This window comes from Oryx dammah, unplaced genomic scaffold (assembly GCF_014754425.2).
Source record: "Oryx dammah isolate SB20612 unplaced genomic scaffold, SCBI_Odam_1.1 HiC_scaffold_3, whole genome shotgun sequence".
NCBI classification, from domain to species: Eukaryota; Metazoa; Chordata; class Mammalia; order Artiodactyla; family Bovidae; genus Oryx; species Oryx dammah.
In genome coordinates, this window is record NW_024070187.1 from 111,939,818 (window position 1) to 111,954,530 (window position 14,713).

Genomic DNA, 14,713 nt, shown 5'->3' on the forward strand with positions numbered 1-14,713 from the left:
ATAATAAAAAATAAAATCATCAATTAAAAAAATCCTGGGTTTGCAGTCACTAGTTAATAATGCCTGAATTTTCCCTTTTCCCTTGAAAGTTTGTAAACTTGGTCTGTATCTGGTTCAATCTGAGCAGTTCCCTGTATTGAACACTGATGTGCATGGAATGAACCGAAGTCAAGAGAAACAAACGTGGTGGGAGAAAGCCTTGTACTCGCCTCTTTTCCCCGCCTCGGAGTGTGAAGGTAAGGAGACCTGGCGTGACCCTTCACCCGATCAGATCTCTTAGCTCCTTAAAGAGCAGTCTGTTCCTTTTGCTGTGAATATCAGTCCAGAAGCATTTTGTGTGACAGGCGTTGGTCAGGGGCAACTGGGGACACAAGAGGTGAGCGCGGGCTGGACCCCACTCTTACACCCAACAGCCTAGGGCGGGGTGGGCTGTGGAGACACGTAAGCCCCCAGTGAGGGAGCAAAGGTGGGAGGGTCGGTGGCCAGTCGGGGGCGGGGGGAATCAGAGTTCCCCCTGGGCCCAGCCGAGGCTGGAGAGACCAGCAGGGGATGAGCCAAGTTGGTCAGCAGGCTCATGAGTTCTGCCACGTTTGAACAGGGAGGAGAGGGCCGCTTGCAAGAGCTCACGTTGGAGGGTGTCAGGTCGGGTGCGTTTTTTTTTCTAAAGCAATTCTAGCAACAGAATCGGATTGGGGAAGGACTGGAGGGCACCTGCTGGGGCCCCTGGGCTCTTGTCACGGTCTAGTATGACAAGATAAAGGCCCCTGTGGGGGAAGGAGAGCAGAGAGCAGCCCCAGGGGGCTGTGTGGAGGAGGCCAGAGTTTGCTGAGTGACCTTCTGTGACAGCGAGCTGTGGGAGGGCGCTTGGGCAGACCGGGGAGAGGGACATGGGGGCAGACTGGGGAAGGGCTTCTCATCCATGAACCTCCCGGCGGGGCGCCTCCTCGGAAGCGATAAACAGCCTGGGCCTGCCATTCTCAGGGAGGAGAGAACCGAGGAGGCGGAGGAGCAGCCAGCTCGGGGCTGAGCCTGTGCGGCCTGCCGTGGTTGCCTAGGCTCCGCCGGCTGCAGCGCTGGTCTCGCGGTCTTCCCACTCAGAGCCCTGGGAGGAGGCCGGGCTCCGGTTGGTATTCGCGTGTTCACCTGTGCGGCCCGTCTCCCCTCCCCGCCCGCGGGGCAGTGCCCTCGCAGCCTGGCCTCAGCCGACCGGGGACCTGGGGTTGTCCGCGTCTTCTCTTTGTCCTGTGGGCACAGAAGAGGCTCCCCACCCCTGCCTCCGCAGGGTCATAAGGGCAGTAGAGTCTTTATTTCCAGCATCTTTTTTATTTAACAGCCTCTACTGAAGGCCGGCTCCTCTGCCATTAGCTAATATTTAGCCACTCTTCATTATTTCCAAGGTGCTTCAGTCTTTATAGCCCCCACAAAAAGCCTGGTTTTGCCTCAGATGGTGCATCCATCTGAATGGCTCCAGCTGTTCAGCCCAGGCCTGAGTGCTGGCTGTAGCCCTGAGGTCCAAGCGTGTTCTCCAGTGGCCTCCACACGCGGCGCCCGGGAGATGCAGGGACAATAGGAGTGCAGACTGGACCCTGACCTGACTCCAGTGGCCGCCCTGGCTGAGCGAGTCCCAGCTGCGGTCATGGGGAATGCAGATGGGGAGGGCCAGGGGCCCCTGCACCCAGGATGTGCCTGCCTGGAATGGGGGTGGGCGGGGGCCTGCACAGGGTGACTCCCAAGCACCCTGGGTTGGCTTCATCCCTGGGCCACGGGGGTGACCCCTAAGCACCCCAGGTGGGCTTCCCTGGGCCAGGGGGACGTCTTGGTGGCCTCGGCCTGGTCTCCTGTCACTAGTGAGGCAGCCGCTCCAGCTCTTGGCCTGTGGTTTTCCGTGCTGTGCATTGTAGGTGTTTCACGCGGCTCGAGGCACACAGAGCTCTTTGTAATTGCAGTGTGGCATGCAGGAATGTTCAGTGGACAAAGCATGGTAGCCAGGCTTTCAGATGACCTGCCACTCCCAGCTACCCATGGTGGTGATGTCATGAAGCCAGGTTCTTCCAGCCCGGCGGGGGGCGGAGGGGTGGGCCAGAGGGCGGGGCACAGTCTGAGGAGAAGCTCAGCCTGGAGAGCAAGTGGCCTCTCACCTGCTCAGCAGCCAGGCCTGCCGACTCCCCTCGCTCCTGAAGCTTCTGACGCCGCTCATGCCTCGTAAGAAGCCCGTGCAGCTCTGAGTCAGGGCCTGACCAGGGAGCCCCAGCCTCCCTGTGGGGGAGGAGGAGGAGTGTCCCTTTCTCCAAGCGAGTCGGGAGACGGGGGCCCCAGAGGGCAGCAGCACGACCCCGCACGCTCCTTTGGTAAAGCCTTCTTGCACACTCATGTCAGGCGCTGTTCTGGGCGCTGGAAATGCAGGGACCCCAGGGAATCAGGACCCAAGCCGGGACTACCTGAAGGTGCAGTCCACGCAGGGGCCGGGGCAGGTGGCATGTGACAGCCAAGACCATTTGTGGACAGAGGTGCCGGCGGGGGCGCCCGCCGCAGGGAGCAGGAGGGCCCTTGCTGTGCTCAGGGCCCCTGGCCACAAGGGCCGAGCGGACTGTGTGCCTCCACTGGGCTGTCCCGAGCTTCCGCCTGCAGGGCTCACACACTCGATTCGAAAAGTGTGTGTGTGCTTTTTGTCTTAGAGAGAGGGCCCTGCAGGGACTCAGTGCAGGTGACGGTTAAGGGTTCAGCAGACAGAGCTGGGCTAGAACCCAGTGCTTCCCTTCTCCAGCTGCTAGACCTCAGGTGATGACAAGCCTTTCTGGGCCTCCACAGTCTGTATTTGTAAAAAGAGGCTGAAAGAGATGGCTCTCTTTGAGAATAGTTGTAAAGACTGAAATGCCCAGAACTGGCCTGGCCTGTGGTCACCAGGGCCGTGGAGACCATGAAGAACCCTGACAGCAGTCAGCATTGCCCTTTCCTGATGCCTGGGGCATCCACTAACCCCTTGTGTCCGCATAGAACCCTAAAGCAGGAAGAGAACGGGACGGCAGTGGGTTGGGGGGGACCCACTCCACCTCCTGGCGCGTTCCAGCCAAGGACATAGTCACCTTCCCACCTCATCCAAGGGGCAGCCGAGTGCCGTCGGGCGTCAGGATGGTAGAGCTTGGCAGGCGAGCTGAGAAAAGCTGACAGCCTGGGCTGGGGTCTGGGTTCCTGCCTTGGTGGAGCGTCTTAACCAGCTGTCCCAAGGCAGATGGGCCCAAAGCCAGGCTGTGGGTAGCAGCACTCGAGAAGACGTTTACCGTGTGTACCAGCCTTGCACTTGAGGCCGCACACCTGTCTTAACTTGCACAGAAATCTCTCTAGAGATGAGAGCACTGGAGCTCTTTCAGTAATTAGCCCCTAGTTACAGCACAGTTAAGTAGAATCTCCCCGAGTCAGCTGACAGCCTGTCTCATCACAGAGCCTGGGGTTTCTCACGAACATGCACCAGGGAGGTGGAGGGCCCCAGGCTGTCGGAACTGAAGGTTGCAGAGAGTACAGCCCTTCGTGAGGAGGCCAAACAGGGTGCACAGGCCCTCCCCCGGGGGTGGCAGGGGTGTGGGGGGGTGGCAGGAGGGCGCGGTCTTCGAGCTGGCCCTTCTGCCGTGGGCCCTGTGGGTCCCCGTCTCATCAGGTCTGTCTCATCTCGCGCCGCGCAGTGACTGCCAGCTGGCCGGATGCTGACTCACAGGAGGTCAGGTCTCCTCCCCTGCACCCTTCCCACACAGCGAAGGCACCTGGGGGCTGATCTGAGTTAAGGTGGGCCTCAGCCCCGGCCATGCATCAGGATTGCCGGGAGCCCCGCCGGAAACAGCTGAGACCAGAGCCTGCCCTAGACCAAGTGCGAGTGTGCAGAGTCTCAGGCGGGGCCTGGGGCTTCCAGGCTGGTCTTAAGGCTCTCCAGGTGATCTGCACGGGAAAGCAGGGTTGAGAACCACGGGACCAGGTGACTTGCACTTGATGCCTTGGAGTCCCAGGGTGCAGTCCCGAGCCCCCCAGTCAGCCCGCGAGCCCCCTCCTCCTGCCCCTCCCTGTCAGATGGCTTAGGCTGTGCTGAGCTGAGGAAGGACAGACAGGATGTTGCCTGCTCTGTGTTCTCCCATCGCCCGTCTTGTCTGAGATGCGTTTGTCCCCTTGTCCAGCAGCGTGTTCATGGCGCGTCATCCGTCTCCCTTCACACCACGTCCACCCCCGGGGCCTTGCGGGCCTTTTTTATCCTGTGTTCCCAGGGCCTGTCACTTGAGAGGTGCGAGTGTGTTGTTGAGAGAGTGTCTCTTGGTGGGATTAACAAGACTGTGAGGTTATGTTGGCCTCTTTTTTTTTTTTTACTCCATGAACAATTCATTAGAAGCATTTTTTTTAAACTGGCCTAACGTTTTCCTGGCGCACACCTGGCTAGCTGATGCTGACCATGTCTGCTTTTCGTGATCTGACTGCTCAGCAAAAAAAAATGAAACAAGAATGGTATGTTTCATGACTGTGTCTTAATGAAATCTCCCCCCCTTTCCCTCTTTTCCCTTCTCCATTCAAAATGATTTAAGAATGTTATACAAATGCCAAGGGAGAGAATGGTATAGAAGAGTATCCAGATGTTAAAGAAATGCCCAGTAATGAAGAGCGTCTGTTAGATTTTAATAGGGTAAGTGGACTGTCCTCCTCCTTACTACTAACTCGCAGTAGCCGCCAGCGCCACGCACAACCCGGGAGTCTCCGGCTGCCTCTCGCGGCTGCCTCTCCCGGCACCGAGCTCTGCGGCTGCGACCCTTTGGTCTGCCTTGCCTCCCACTCACTGCCAAGGCCTCCCCCCGCCCCCCTTCTTGCAGTCCGTCCCTCACTCCTGCCAGCGCGTGTTTGCCCCACACACGTCTGACCCTATGGTTCCCCCTTAAGATGCTCGGGTGGACACCCTTTCCATCTTTCAAAATGCACAGCAGAAAGGAGCCCCTCTACTCACACCTGCCCTCCCGCGCCCACCCCCCCCCCCGGGTGCCCTGCCCACCTCCCCGCTCCCCGCCCCCATAGAGCTCCACTGTGGCCCTGCAGCAGCTGAAGGCACCGTGTGTCTGCCGCCCCCGCCTTCTGCCCTGCCCGAGCTCTTTGGGGCGCCAGCTCAGGGAGGGCTGGGATCTTGCCTGGTCAGGCAGGCAGCTGAATGAGTCCAAAGGAGCCCCTCTGGCTTCTCGGCGTGATTTGTCAGCGTCAGTCGAAGTCTTGTGGAAGTCGTCCTTCCCCCGTCCCACGCCCCCGCCCCGAGCGCCCCCGTGGTCTTTGTGTCCGTGGACCTGCTGGACTTAACGCATCAAGACAGGCGTCTGAGGCGTCCCCAGCGTTCTCTGCATCCAGCTCCGTGACCGTTCTGCCCTCGACCGCCGCCCTAGCTTCAGTCCCCAGACCGCCTGGCTGCTGGTCCTTCCTCCGCACGCCGCCCACCCTCCTCTCAGCCGACCCCAGTCCTCCGGGCTCTTCCGCCTCCACCGTTCACACTCCCCGCGCCCCTTTGCCGCCCGCTGCCTGCGCTTCGCGTGGGCTTCCTGCTTCCACCTGCCCCTCCACCCCCATCTCTCTCACACCGCAAGGCACAGCAGCCGCACTCTGTTACCTCAGTCGCCCAGGAGGCGGGTGCTGTGCTGCCAGTCTGCAGAGAACTGAAGGCCCGGAAAGATTCCGAGGGGCTTCCCCGCTGGCTCAGGGGGTAAAGAACCCGCCTGCCAGGCAGGAGACGCAGGTTCGATCGTGGGTCAGGAAGACATCCCCCCGCAGGAGGGCACGGCAACCCACTCCAGTATCCTTGCCTGGAGAATCCCTTGAACAGAGGAGCGGGGCGGGGGTGGGGGGGCTTCAGTCCATGGGGTCACAGAGAGTCCAACACAGCCGAGCACACACGAGCACAGATTTTCCAAACACGCCTCTGAAGTCGCACAGCCAGAGCCTGCGTGTCCATCGAGCTGCGCCCTCAGACCCCGAGTTCGGCGCCCCCCGCCCCTACCCGCGACGTCCTTCTGCCCTTGTGCACGGAGTGGATGCGCTCTCCCTGCCAGGCCTGTGTGTCTGCTCTCGCGCGCCTCTGCTCCCACGCCCTCCGCTCCCCCGTTAGTGTGGCAGTCTTTCTGTGCTCCTTCCTCGGGGGGCTCTCAACCAGGGACGGTACTGCCATCTGGAGGTGGGGGTGGGGGCGGGGGGTGGGTGTTGCTAAGCCACTATAACTGGCAGGGCATGGCTAGTTACTGTAGTAAGTAGAGGGTGCTGGTCACCACGAGGGAGGGGCTTTTTGCTAGCCACTGGAGGGGGTGTGGCTTGTTAGTTACTATGAATGAGGAGAACTGCTCATCACTGGGGGAACGGGAAGAATTACCCAGTCACTGTCAGGGGAGAGTGGCGTGGCTAATTAACTATGACGGGTGCAGGGAAGCCTTGCTGGGTACTGAGACTGGGAAGGGACCACCACTTGCAGCCAGTGTCCCGAGGGCCAGGAAGCTGCCTGTCTGCTGGGTGGGGGCAGTCCCACACAACCGAGAGTTTCTCTAAAACGCCCCTCATGCCAGTGGGCCCCAGGGTCCCTGCCAGCTCTGCTTTTTCTGTGGCCCAGCTCTCTTCTCAGCACCTCCTCAAAAGAACCGCTGTCCCCGCCACGCCTGTCTGGACCCCCATCAGCGTCCCCCTGTCCACCCCAGCTGGTCAGCGCAGCAGGAAGCTGGCAGAGGTGTGGGCGGATCGGTCTGCTTGCTGTCCGCCCCTGGAATGGAAGTCCCAGGAGGGCAAGGCGGCGCTCAGAGACTCCAGAAGGCGGGAAGGTGGAGAATCGGGGTCCGGGGTCCTTTACAGGTCAGGAGGGAGAGCTTGTTCGTTTTGCTTTCAAACAGGAAAACTTCAGAGTCTGGTAACTCTCCACCGGAAAATATCCACCAACAGTGTGTTCTTTAACTTCTGTATGTGAAAAAAAGTGCCTCCCCCGGCCCTTCTGTGACCTTTCGAAAACTCGTTCCTTGTCCCTCTCCCCTCAGGTGTCTTCTGTTTATGAAGCGAAGTGCACAGCAGAGCGGGACGCCGGAGCCCAGCCCAACGGCTTCCACCGCACGCCGCGCTCCAGCGCCGGCTCCGCCGCGGAGGACTCAGGCTCGGAAGGTGGAGGCGAGTGGGCGGACCCCGGCGAGGAGGCGCTCTTCTCCCGAACTCATCTCTAACCCCGCCCCCCCGCAGAGCAGTACACGTTATTTTTTTTTAATTGCTATGTGAGGGGGAAAGTACCCTTTTGTGAGGCCTGTTAATCTAAAACAACAACTTAGGTTTCTTCTTCAATTAACTGGTTCAGATCAGTAATTCTCTTTCTCTTCTTGCTTATTTTAGAGTTGAGGACAGCTGTCCTGTTGAAGATTTTCTTTCTTTCTTTCTTTCTTTCTTTTTCTTCTTCCAAGCTGTTAAAATTCTTGGCTCTCTGAACTAGACTAGAACCGGTGTGCATGTGCTCGTCTTAGAAGCATCACTGCCTCCCGCGTCCTCTCGCTGCCGCAGCCCTCCCCACTTCCGGCCGCAGTCCGTCACCGCCCCCCCCCTTGCTAGCACCGCAGCGTCCGCGCCCACGTCCACTCCTCAGAGACTCTAGCTTCGGGGACACGCAGGCTCTGTCCTCTCCGAACTGGGGTGTGAACGCATACCCCCGCAGCGGGTCAGTGCCTGTCTCCGGAGGCCAGAGGGCAGCCCGGGCGACTCATCCCCGGTCTCCATTCAGTAAAAAAAATCTCATGTACATTTAACGTAGGAACTGCAAGGGTGTGCTTTTAGAGACTTAACAAAAATACTGTGTTTTCTATCTTAGGATCTTCCCCTAGAGTATGTACCATGGACAGTGCCATGGTCGGTGACCTCCTCGCTAGCTGAGGCAGCCAAGGATTTAGAGGTATGGGGTGGCATGTGAGGCCAGGTGGGGCGGAGGGCGGGGCAGGGCACCCTAGCCCGCTCTCGTCGCAGTCTCTTTGCCGCCCCCCCCCCCTCCCCCCGGCAGACACCGGTCAGGGTTGTTTACGATGAGTCTTGGCAATACTCGGTGAGGACCTGAGTTGCGGGTGGGATTCTTGCAGTGACCGACATGGGATCCAGGCCGCCCCCCACCCCCTGTCCCCGCCCCCGACCCCAGAACTTGAGATTGTAAACGTCTGACCTGAAACGAAAGCCACCTCACGACCCCAAAGAGCCCTTGGCTGCAGCAGCTGGCTGCGCTGCTGGCTCTGACTTAGCGTAGCTTAGATCTCCTTTTGTGTTTGAGAGAATATTCTGGGCAAGTTGTGTGTGTGGCGGGTCGGGGAGCGGAGTCCTGGTCTCTCGCGTACCGGTGTGAGGGCCCCACGGGGCCCGCCTGCCAGTGTCGTCCGGAAGCCGGGGCTCGGTCCGTCTCGTCCAGGCCCATCTGTTTCACAACGGTCACTTCCTCAAGCTTTTCACGCCCCCGGGCAACAGGCTGAAGTTAGAAGGAGCAATATTTGCAGAATCTAAATGTTTAAAGTTACTTTTCTTTTTTTAACCGACGTGTGAGATCAGTTGAGCGTGTCGGTAACGTCGGGAAGTCTTAACTGGATGAGACAGCTCCACCACTGATTCTGGCGGGCGCTAGACACGTAAGGTACCAGCTGGGAGCTGAGCTGGCCGAGAATACGTGGTTTGCTTCAAGCATTGGGTTTCATTGCCTTGCCTTTATGATGACACAGGAAACTCCCTCCAGGGCCGTGGAGTCACCCCCTCCCCCGGCACTCTCTGTCCTCACTGTGGGAAACCTGATGGGCCGTGGGGTTTGGTCTCACCACACGTCAGGGTTTGTTTTTATACAGCACATCTTTGACACTTTAAAGTGGGTTTGTGTGTGTGTGTGTGTGTGTGTGCGTGTGTAAGGTTTTTATGTTGCTGTTATTTATTTATAGACTTTATAAGGGTTTATGTATTTTTCTTTCTTCCAGAGCTTCCTAAAAATTGATTAGCATCTGCACTGAAATATAATTTTTAACAGCAAAGGCAAAAAAAGAATTGGAAGTTGTAAAATTCCTAAAAAAAAAAAATCACTACAGTGACGATCATCCTAGAAATCGTTGCTCATGGAGCCGAGACCAAATAAATAGATTTCAGACACAGCCTTTAGCTCGGTGATTTCGGACAGCTGCTTTTTTTTTTTTTTTTTATCATGAAAAGGCTCCAGGTGGTCACGTGCAGACTTCCTCACGCTGGTGGGAAGGCGACGCACCTCCCACGGGAACGGGAAGGGATTACAAGTGGGCGAGGGAGTGAACAGATTACGTATTTATTTGTTTTCATAGCTAAGTGGCTGAAGCCCGGAGGCTCTCAGCGACAGAGTTGAAAGTTGTGGTTTTCAGTTTTGTAAGTGAGTGATCACAAAGAAAAAGCATCTCTTTAAAAAGTTGGCAAAACGCTGAAACGCACTGTGGTATGAAGCGCGTTGCACATCTTAGCACTGAAGCACCAGTTTCCCATTCCTGGGCTGAGATTCTTTTCCCGTGGTTGTATCGTTCTGATTTCACGTACACCAGAGTAACCGATTTTTTGTTTTGTTTTGTTTTCTTGTGGAGTTAACACCAAATAAAAAAGTTAAAAAGCCGTTGGTTGTCTTTGTTTATTGCAGCAAAGATTCTTTTATAAAAGAACACCAGCCTCCTCTTAGCAATTTACTGACCAGAAACCAAGTCCATATTCACTTATGTAACAAACGCCCACTGACGTAACACCCACATCACCCTGAGTCAATAACGTGTTAAATTCCAGATGAAGGTTATTTAGCTCTTCCTCGAGTTTGGTGATGGACAGGGAGGCCTGGCGTGCTGCGATTCAGGGGGTTGCAAAGAGTTGGACACGACTGAGCGACTGAACTGAACTAATGGGCACCGTTGAAAGTGCTGGCGTCTGCTTTGCTGGAGAAGAAAGTGGCTGGGGCCTTGCTGAGAAAAGAACCTACCCCGCCCTCCACCCCTCATTCCCACCCCTAGGAACTACTGCCTGAATCCTGCTGAGAAAAGAGCCTACCCCCGCCTCCCCATTCCCACCCGTAGGAACTACTGCCTGAATCTTGCAAAGAAAAACACCTTTTTGTCCTGTGGTGGTAGAAAAAGCTTAGTCTTTGTCTTTGTGGGTTGGGGGGTGTGTGTGTATTTATATTAACATAATGACTGTACATTTCAAGAAAGCAGTATATTATTTTAAAAGTATAAAAGAAAACTCATCCATACCCCCATCACCCTGAGAGGGTAGCTTCTAAGCTTTGTGTGAAACACCTTCCTAGACAGCTGAGTGTGTATGTGGATCTATGTATAGAGAGACATTTACAGTAAGGGTGAAGTTCTGCCAACATGGAGAAAGTTCCCCTCATGTTTGTTCAGTACCCTAAGTCACATTTCTCTGTTGACGATCTTTAACCATGGGTCTCCTCGGGCAGCGGCTCTGGAAGGCCAGTTCCAGCCCTCAGGATGCCTGCCACTGGACGGACATCCACACAGACGCGTGGTCCCGTGGACCCATGTGTGAGCCCAGACATCCTTTTCTCTCACCATCTGGACGCTGAGCACTCACCTTCTGTCGGCACAGAGGGTTCGAGTTGTGTTCGGCCTGTCCTTCTGGCTTCTGGGATGTGCAGGCATGTTTTTACACGCTTCCCAAGTAGTGCAGTGGTCAAGAATCTGCCTGCCAATGCAGGAGACACAAATGACTCAGGTTAGAAACCTGGGTCAGGAAGATCCCCTGGAGTAAGAAACGGCAACCCACTCCAGTATTCTTGCCTGGAGAATCCCATGGACAGAGGAGCCTACGGTCCATAGGGTCGCAACAAGTCGGACACAACTGAAGCTACTTAGCATACATACATACATCTCCCTCTGAAGAGGGTAGAGCTGCTCCCCACATTTATGGAGGGTAGATCTCTGAAGCATGCATCTTGTAGACAAGCCAAAGGGGTCAGCCTCACTTTTCCCAGCCCACCTCAAGCCCGCTTTCTGTGAAGTCTGTAGGCAGCCCGATCTGACAGCACATCTGTAAGGGGACGCCTAGGGGCCAGGTCCTGGTACCAGGTGAGCCCCCAAGCACCAACTTGCAGGCCCAGCATCGGGTGGCATTGTTTCGGCATGCCCCCATCACCTTCGCCGGCTGGACTGTACCTCTTCCTCCGTTTGGCCCCGGCACCGGCTGGGTGGTCAGTGCGGCTGGGGCCTTGTGTCCGCGGAGACGAGCGGTGTCCCGGGAGCGCACCCTCCACTGTGTCCAGGGCTTCTCTCGTCGGTCACCTCCCGGCACGGGTGTGTGCCTTATGGCCACACCAGCCATCAGCTCCACCTTTTCACAAAGTACCGTGAGCTTCACAAGGGCACGCACCTGCTGAAGCAGGGTTGGGGAGGGGGCGCCCTGGGCCCAGTAACTAGTCACCTGGAGACTTTCTGTTCCCAGGAATCGAGGCATCACAGCCAAGTGGACAGCAGAGGTGTGGCGGCCCCTTTGTGGGTGTGTGCCTGCAGAGCTGGGGTTCAGTCGGTACCACTGCAGGTGCCACCCAGTGGCCCGGGCACGTGGGCTGAGTGGCTGAGGCGGGGGCCTGGAGGCCATCTCGTCTGCACAGTGGTCTAGGGGGCCAGCAGGCGGGGCCCGGCTTCCCCAGCTGGGCTGTAAGAAACAGAGACCAAGATGTGAGGTGCTGCTTTTAGAGACTGCAGCTGGCCTTCATCGCCGGTGGGGAGTTAACAGCTTTTTCAGGGGCAGTTGCCTTAGTTTACCGAACTAGGAGCAGCACCTGGCCATGTGGTGGGGCACAGAGATCACCCTGTCTGTGCCAGGAACACTACCAGCCAGCGCTGGGGGCATGCCACGTGCCAGGCGCTTGTCTAAACGGGGTTTACTCACAACCCTGTGAGGCAGGTATAGTGGCCCCATTTTACAGATGAGAAAACAGACAGCGATCACTTGCTAAGGTCTCACAGCTTGTGACACGGCTCAGATGATGAAAGAATCCGCCTGCATTGCAGGAGACTCCGGATTCAATCCCTGGGTTGGGAAGCTCCCCCGGAGAAGGGAATGGCTTCCAGCATTCTTGGCCTGGAGGATTCCACAGATGGAGGAGCCTGGGGGGCCACAGCCCACGGCGTCACAAAGAGTCTGATGCAACCGAGTGGCATTAAGCTACCAATTAGGAAGAAAGGAACGTCTCTGGGTCTTGGTTTGGAAACTTGCATTCATTCATTTGACAAACACGTTTAGAACCTGGTGGTGGTGGTGGTTTGGTTGCTAAGTCGTGTCCGACTCTTGAGACCCCCATGGACTGTAGCCCTCCAGGCTCCTATGACCAAGGGATTCTCCAGGCAAGAATACTGGAGTGGGTTGCTGTTTCCTTCTCCAGTTTAGAGCATACGATGTGCCAGACCCTGAACCTGATGCTGGAAATAAATTTCATTTTCCTAAGCCAGTCAGCCTCCCTCGGCCCTACCTGTGCAATGATTAGGAGACTAGAGTTTCCTCTTCCATCTCTCCGAGATAAACTTCTGAGGGTCTTTCCAGCCTGCCTGAGCTCTAAACATCTAGAATTTTTCAGCAGTTTGAAAGAAAGTGGCGAAGACGCCAAGCCCAGGCAGCCACACCATTAGAAGGTTGGTTCTTCTTCATCTTGCCCCTCAATTTCCCTGCCTGGCAGCCCCCAAACTCCACCCCACTCAGCGGCGTCGGAAGTTGGCGGGTGGGGGGTATTGGGTGAAGCATCAGGACCCAGTTCTGCCCTGAATGGTCCAATGGCCTTGGCAAGGCCATGTGGTGTCCCTGAGCAGGGCAGGCGGGGGAGGAAGGAGGTACAGTCCTCAGCCTGACACCCTCAAAGGGCCTTCCCACAGAATGAGTTACCCGTTTGATCTGGAAGAAACATTTGGGGCTCCTTTTCCACCCCGGGACTCTGCAGAATGGCCGTTAACAACGTGGTTTCCTGCTTGGCGGTGATCTGCCCTCCAGGGCCTCTGCAGATCACAGGAAACAGAGGCGCCTCCCTAGGAGGTCCGATACGAGTATGTTGCAGGGGGGCCTCTGCCTCCCTCCCAGCCCTGGGCAGGACGGCCATCTGGGGCCGTCGGGGGAGCCTAGGGTGGGCGCCCGTCTCCCCCGAAGCCCCGGCCTCCACCATGTGGCCTTTGAAGAGACACTCACTCTCTCTAAGCCTCAGTTTTCTCATCTGAAAAAAGTGGAAAGGTGAAATCCACGTCCCAGAATTAAAAAGAATAACGTGCCTGCACCTGTGGGTGCTGAACAGGGGCTAATCCCCTCCTTAGGGCCCACAGGGTCAGAACAAGAACCCAAGTTCCCTGTCCCAGTGGGTTTGGCTGGGGTGGGGGCAGTGAGGTGAGAGACAGTGGGAAGAGGGCCTTGAGCGTCCCTTGAGAGGGTCTGGATCTCAGCTTGGAGGCGGCAGGGAGCCTGAAGGGGGTGATTCGGGCACCACTGTGTCCTGGGTGAGCGGTGGTCTCCGAGGTTGGAGAGGGATTTTAGAGAATCTCTTAGAACTTTTGTAGCTTTTTTTTTTTAAAAAAGAAAATCACACATTTTTTTTGCCATGAGGCTTGGCAAAAAAATAGAAAGAATAAAAAGATCACAGACCGCTTCCTCCATACCCTGCTGCTGGGTGAGCTGAGTACATGTCTAAGAGTGGCCCTCTGGGTGGTCCCGCTCAGGCTTAGCCTGGTGCTCTTACTAAGCCATAGGGTCCTGTGTTGCTTCCTTCCTCTGAGCTGTCTCCTTGTCTGCAGAAAGTTATTAGAGGATTATCAGACCTGCCTCCAGCAGAGCCTGGTTTTTCCATCCTGGATGGGAAAGCCCTTTGCAAACTGTACATGAGAAAGTGTTAAAGTCATAATGGTTGTTGTTGAGTCGCTCAGTTGTGTCTGACTCTTTGCAACCCCAGGGACGGCAGCACGCAAGGCTTCTCTGTCCTTTACCATCTCCCTGAGTTTGCTTAAATTTGTGTCCATTGAGTCAGTGATGCCATCCAACCATTTCATCCTCTGTCGTCCCCTCCTCCTTTTACCTTACACACACACATACAAAACAACAGGTCTCACCATTCTGCAACCCTCGTGGCTGATCAAGACCATGATCACCAATGGCTGCAGATTCATCAGCTCACGTGCTCAGCACCGGGACTGACTGGTCCAATGTGACGTCATCACCAAGACAGGAGATGAGCCATCCACTCCTGATGGACGTGTAGTCAGTGCCCACTCGGGGATGCTGGGAGTGACCCCTAGAAGTGACCCCTCCCCTGGGCCTGCTCCTGTCTCCAGCTCAGTGCCTCCTAGGGGACCCTCTTTGGAGGACACTGCAAAATGTTCCCCGGGGGGAAAAATTGAGAATCGCTGCTTGAGACGAAAACCAAGTTGAAAGGGAATCCTGGGGCTAGAGGAGGAACTTGTTGAACACCGCCACATGTACATAATCCACTAATTCATACTTCAGAAAATTCTGCAAGACAGATAATGCAAGGTCATCAACAAATACATGGCTCAGGAAAAACCAAGGGAGAGCCCTTCAGAGCAAAAGAGACAAAGGACTCTTCTACCAAAGACTTCCTTGGTGGTCCAGTGGCTACTCACTGCCAACTCAGGGGGCCCAGGTTCCACCCCTGGTCAGGGAACTGTATCCTGCATGCTGCAACTAAAACTCGGCACAGCCAACTAATAAATAA

The 14,713-nt window shown here is 56.3% G+C and overlaps 1 protein-coding gene across 5 annotated transcripts in view; it reads left to right on the top strand.

Moving 5' to 3' along the window:
• KIAA0232 (KIAA0232 ortholog) overlaps window positions 1-9,616 on the top strand; it is a 50,901-nt gene extending 41,285 nt beyond the window's left edge. The window contains exons 6-8 of one of the 5 annotated variants that reach the window (XM_040237586.1): window positions 125-236; window positions 4,560-4,657; window positions 7,020-9,616. In XM_040237586.1, the coding sequence (XP_040093520.1) occupies window positions 125-236; window positions 4,560-4,657; window positions 7,020-7,199 (390 nt within the window). In that variant the 3' untranslated portion in view covers window positions 7,200-9,616. The remainder of the gene's footprint in view (window positions 1-124; window positions 237-4,559; window positions 4,658-7,019) is intronic. The other 4 variants (XM_040237587.1, XM_040237591.1, XM_040237588.1 and 1 more) reach the window with 4 other exon arrangements.
• Window positions 9,617-14,713: the final 5,097 nt, after the last annotated feature.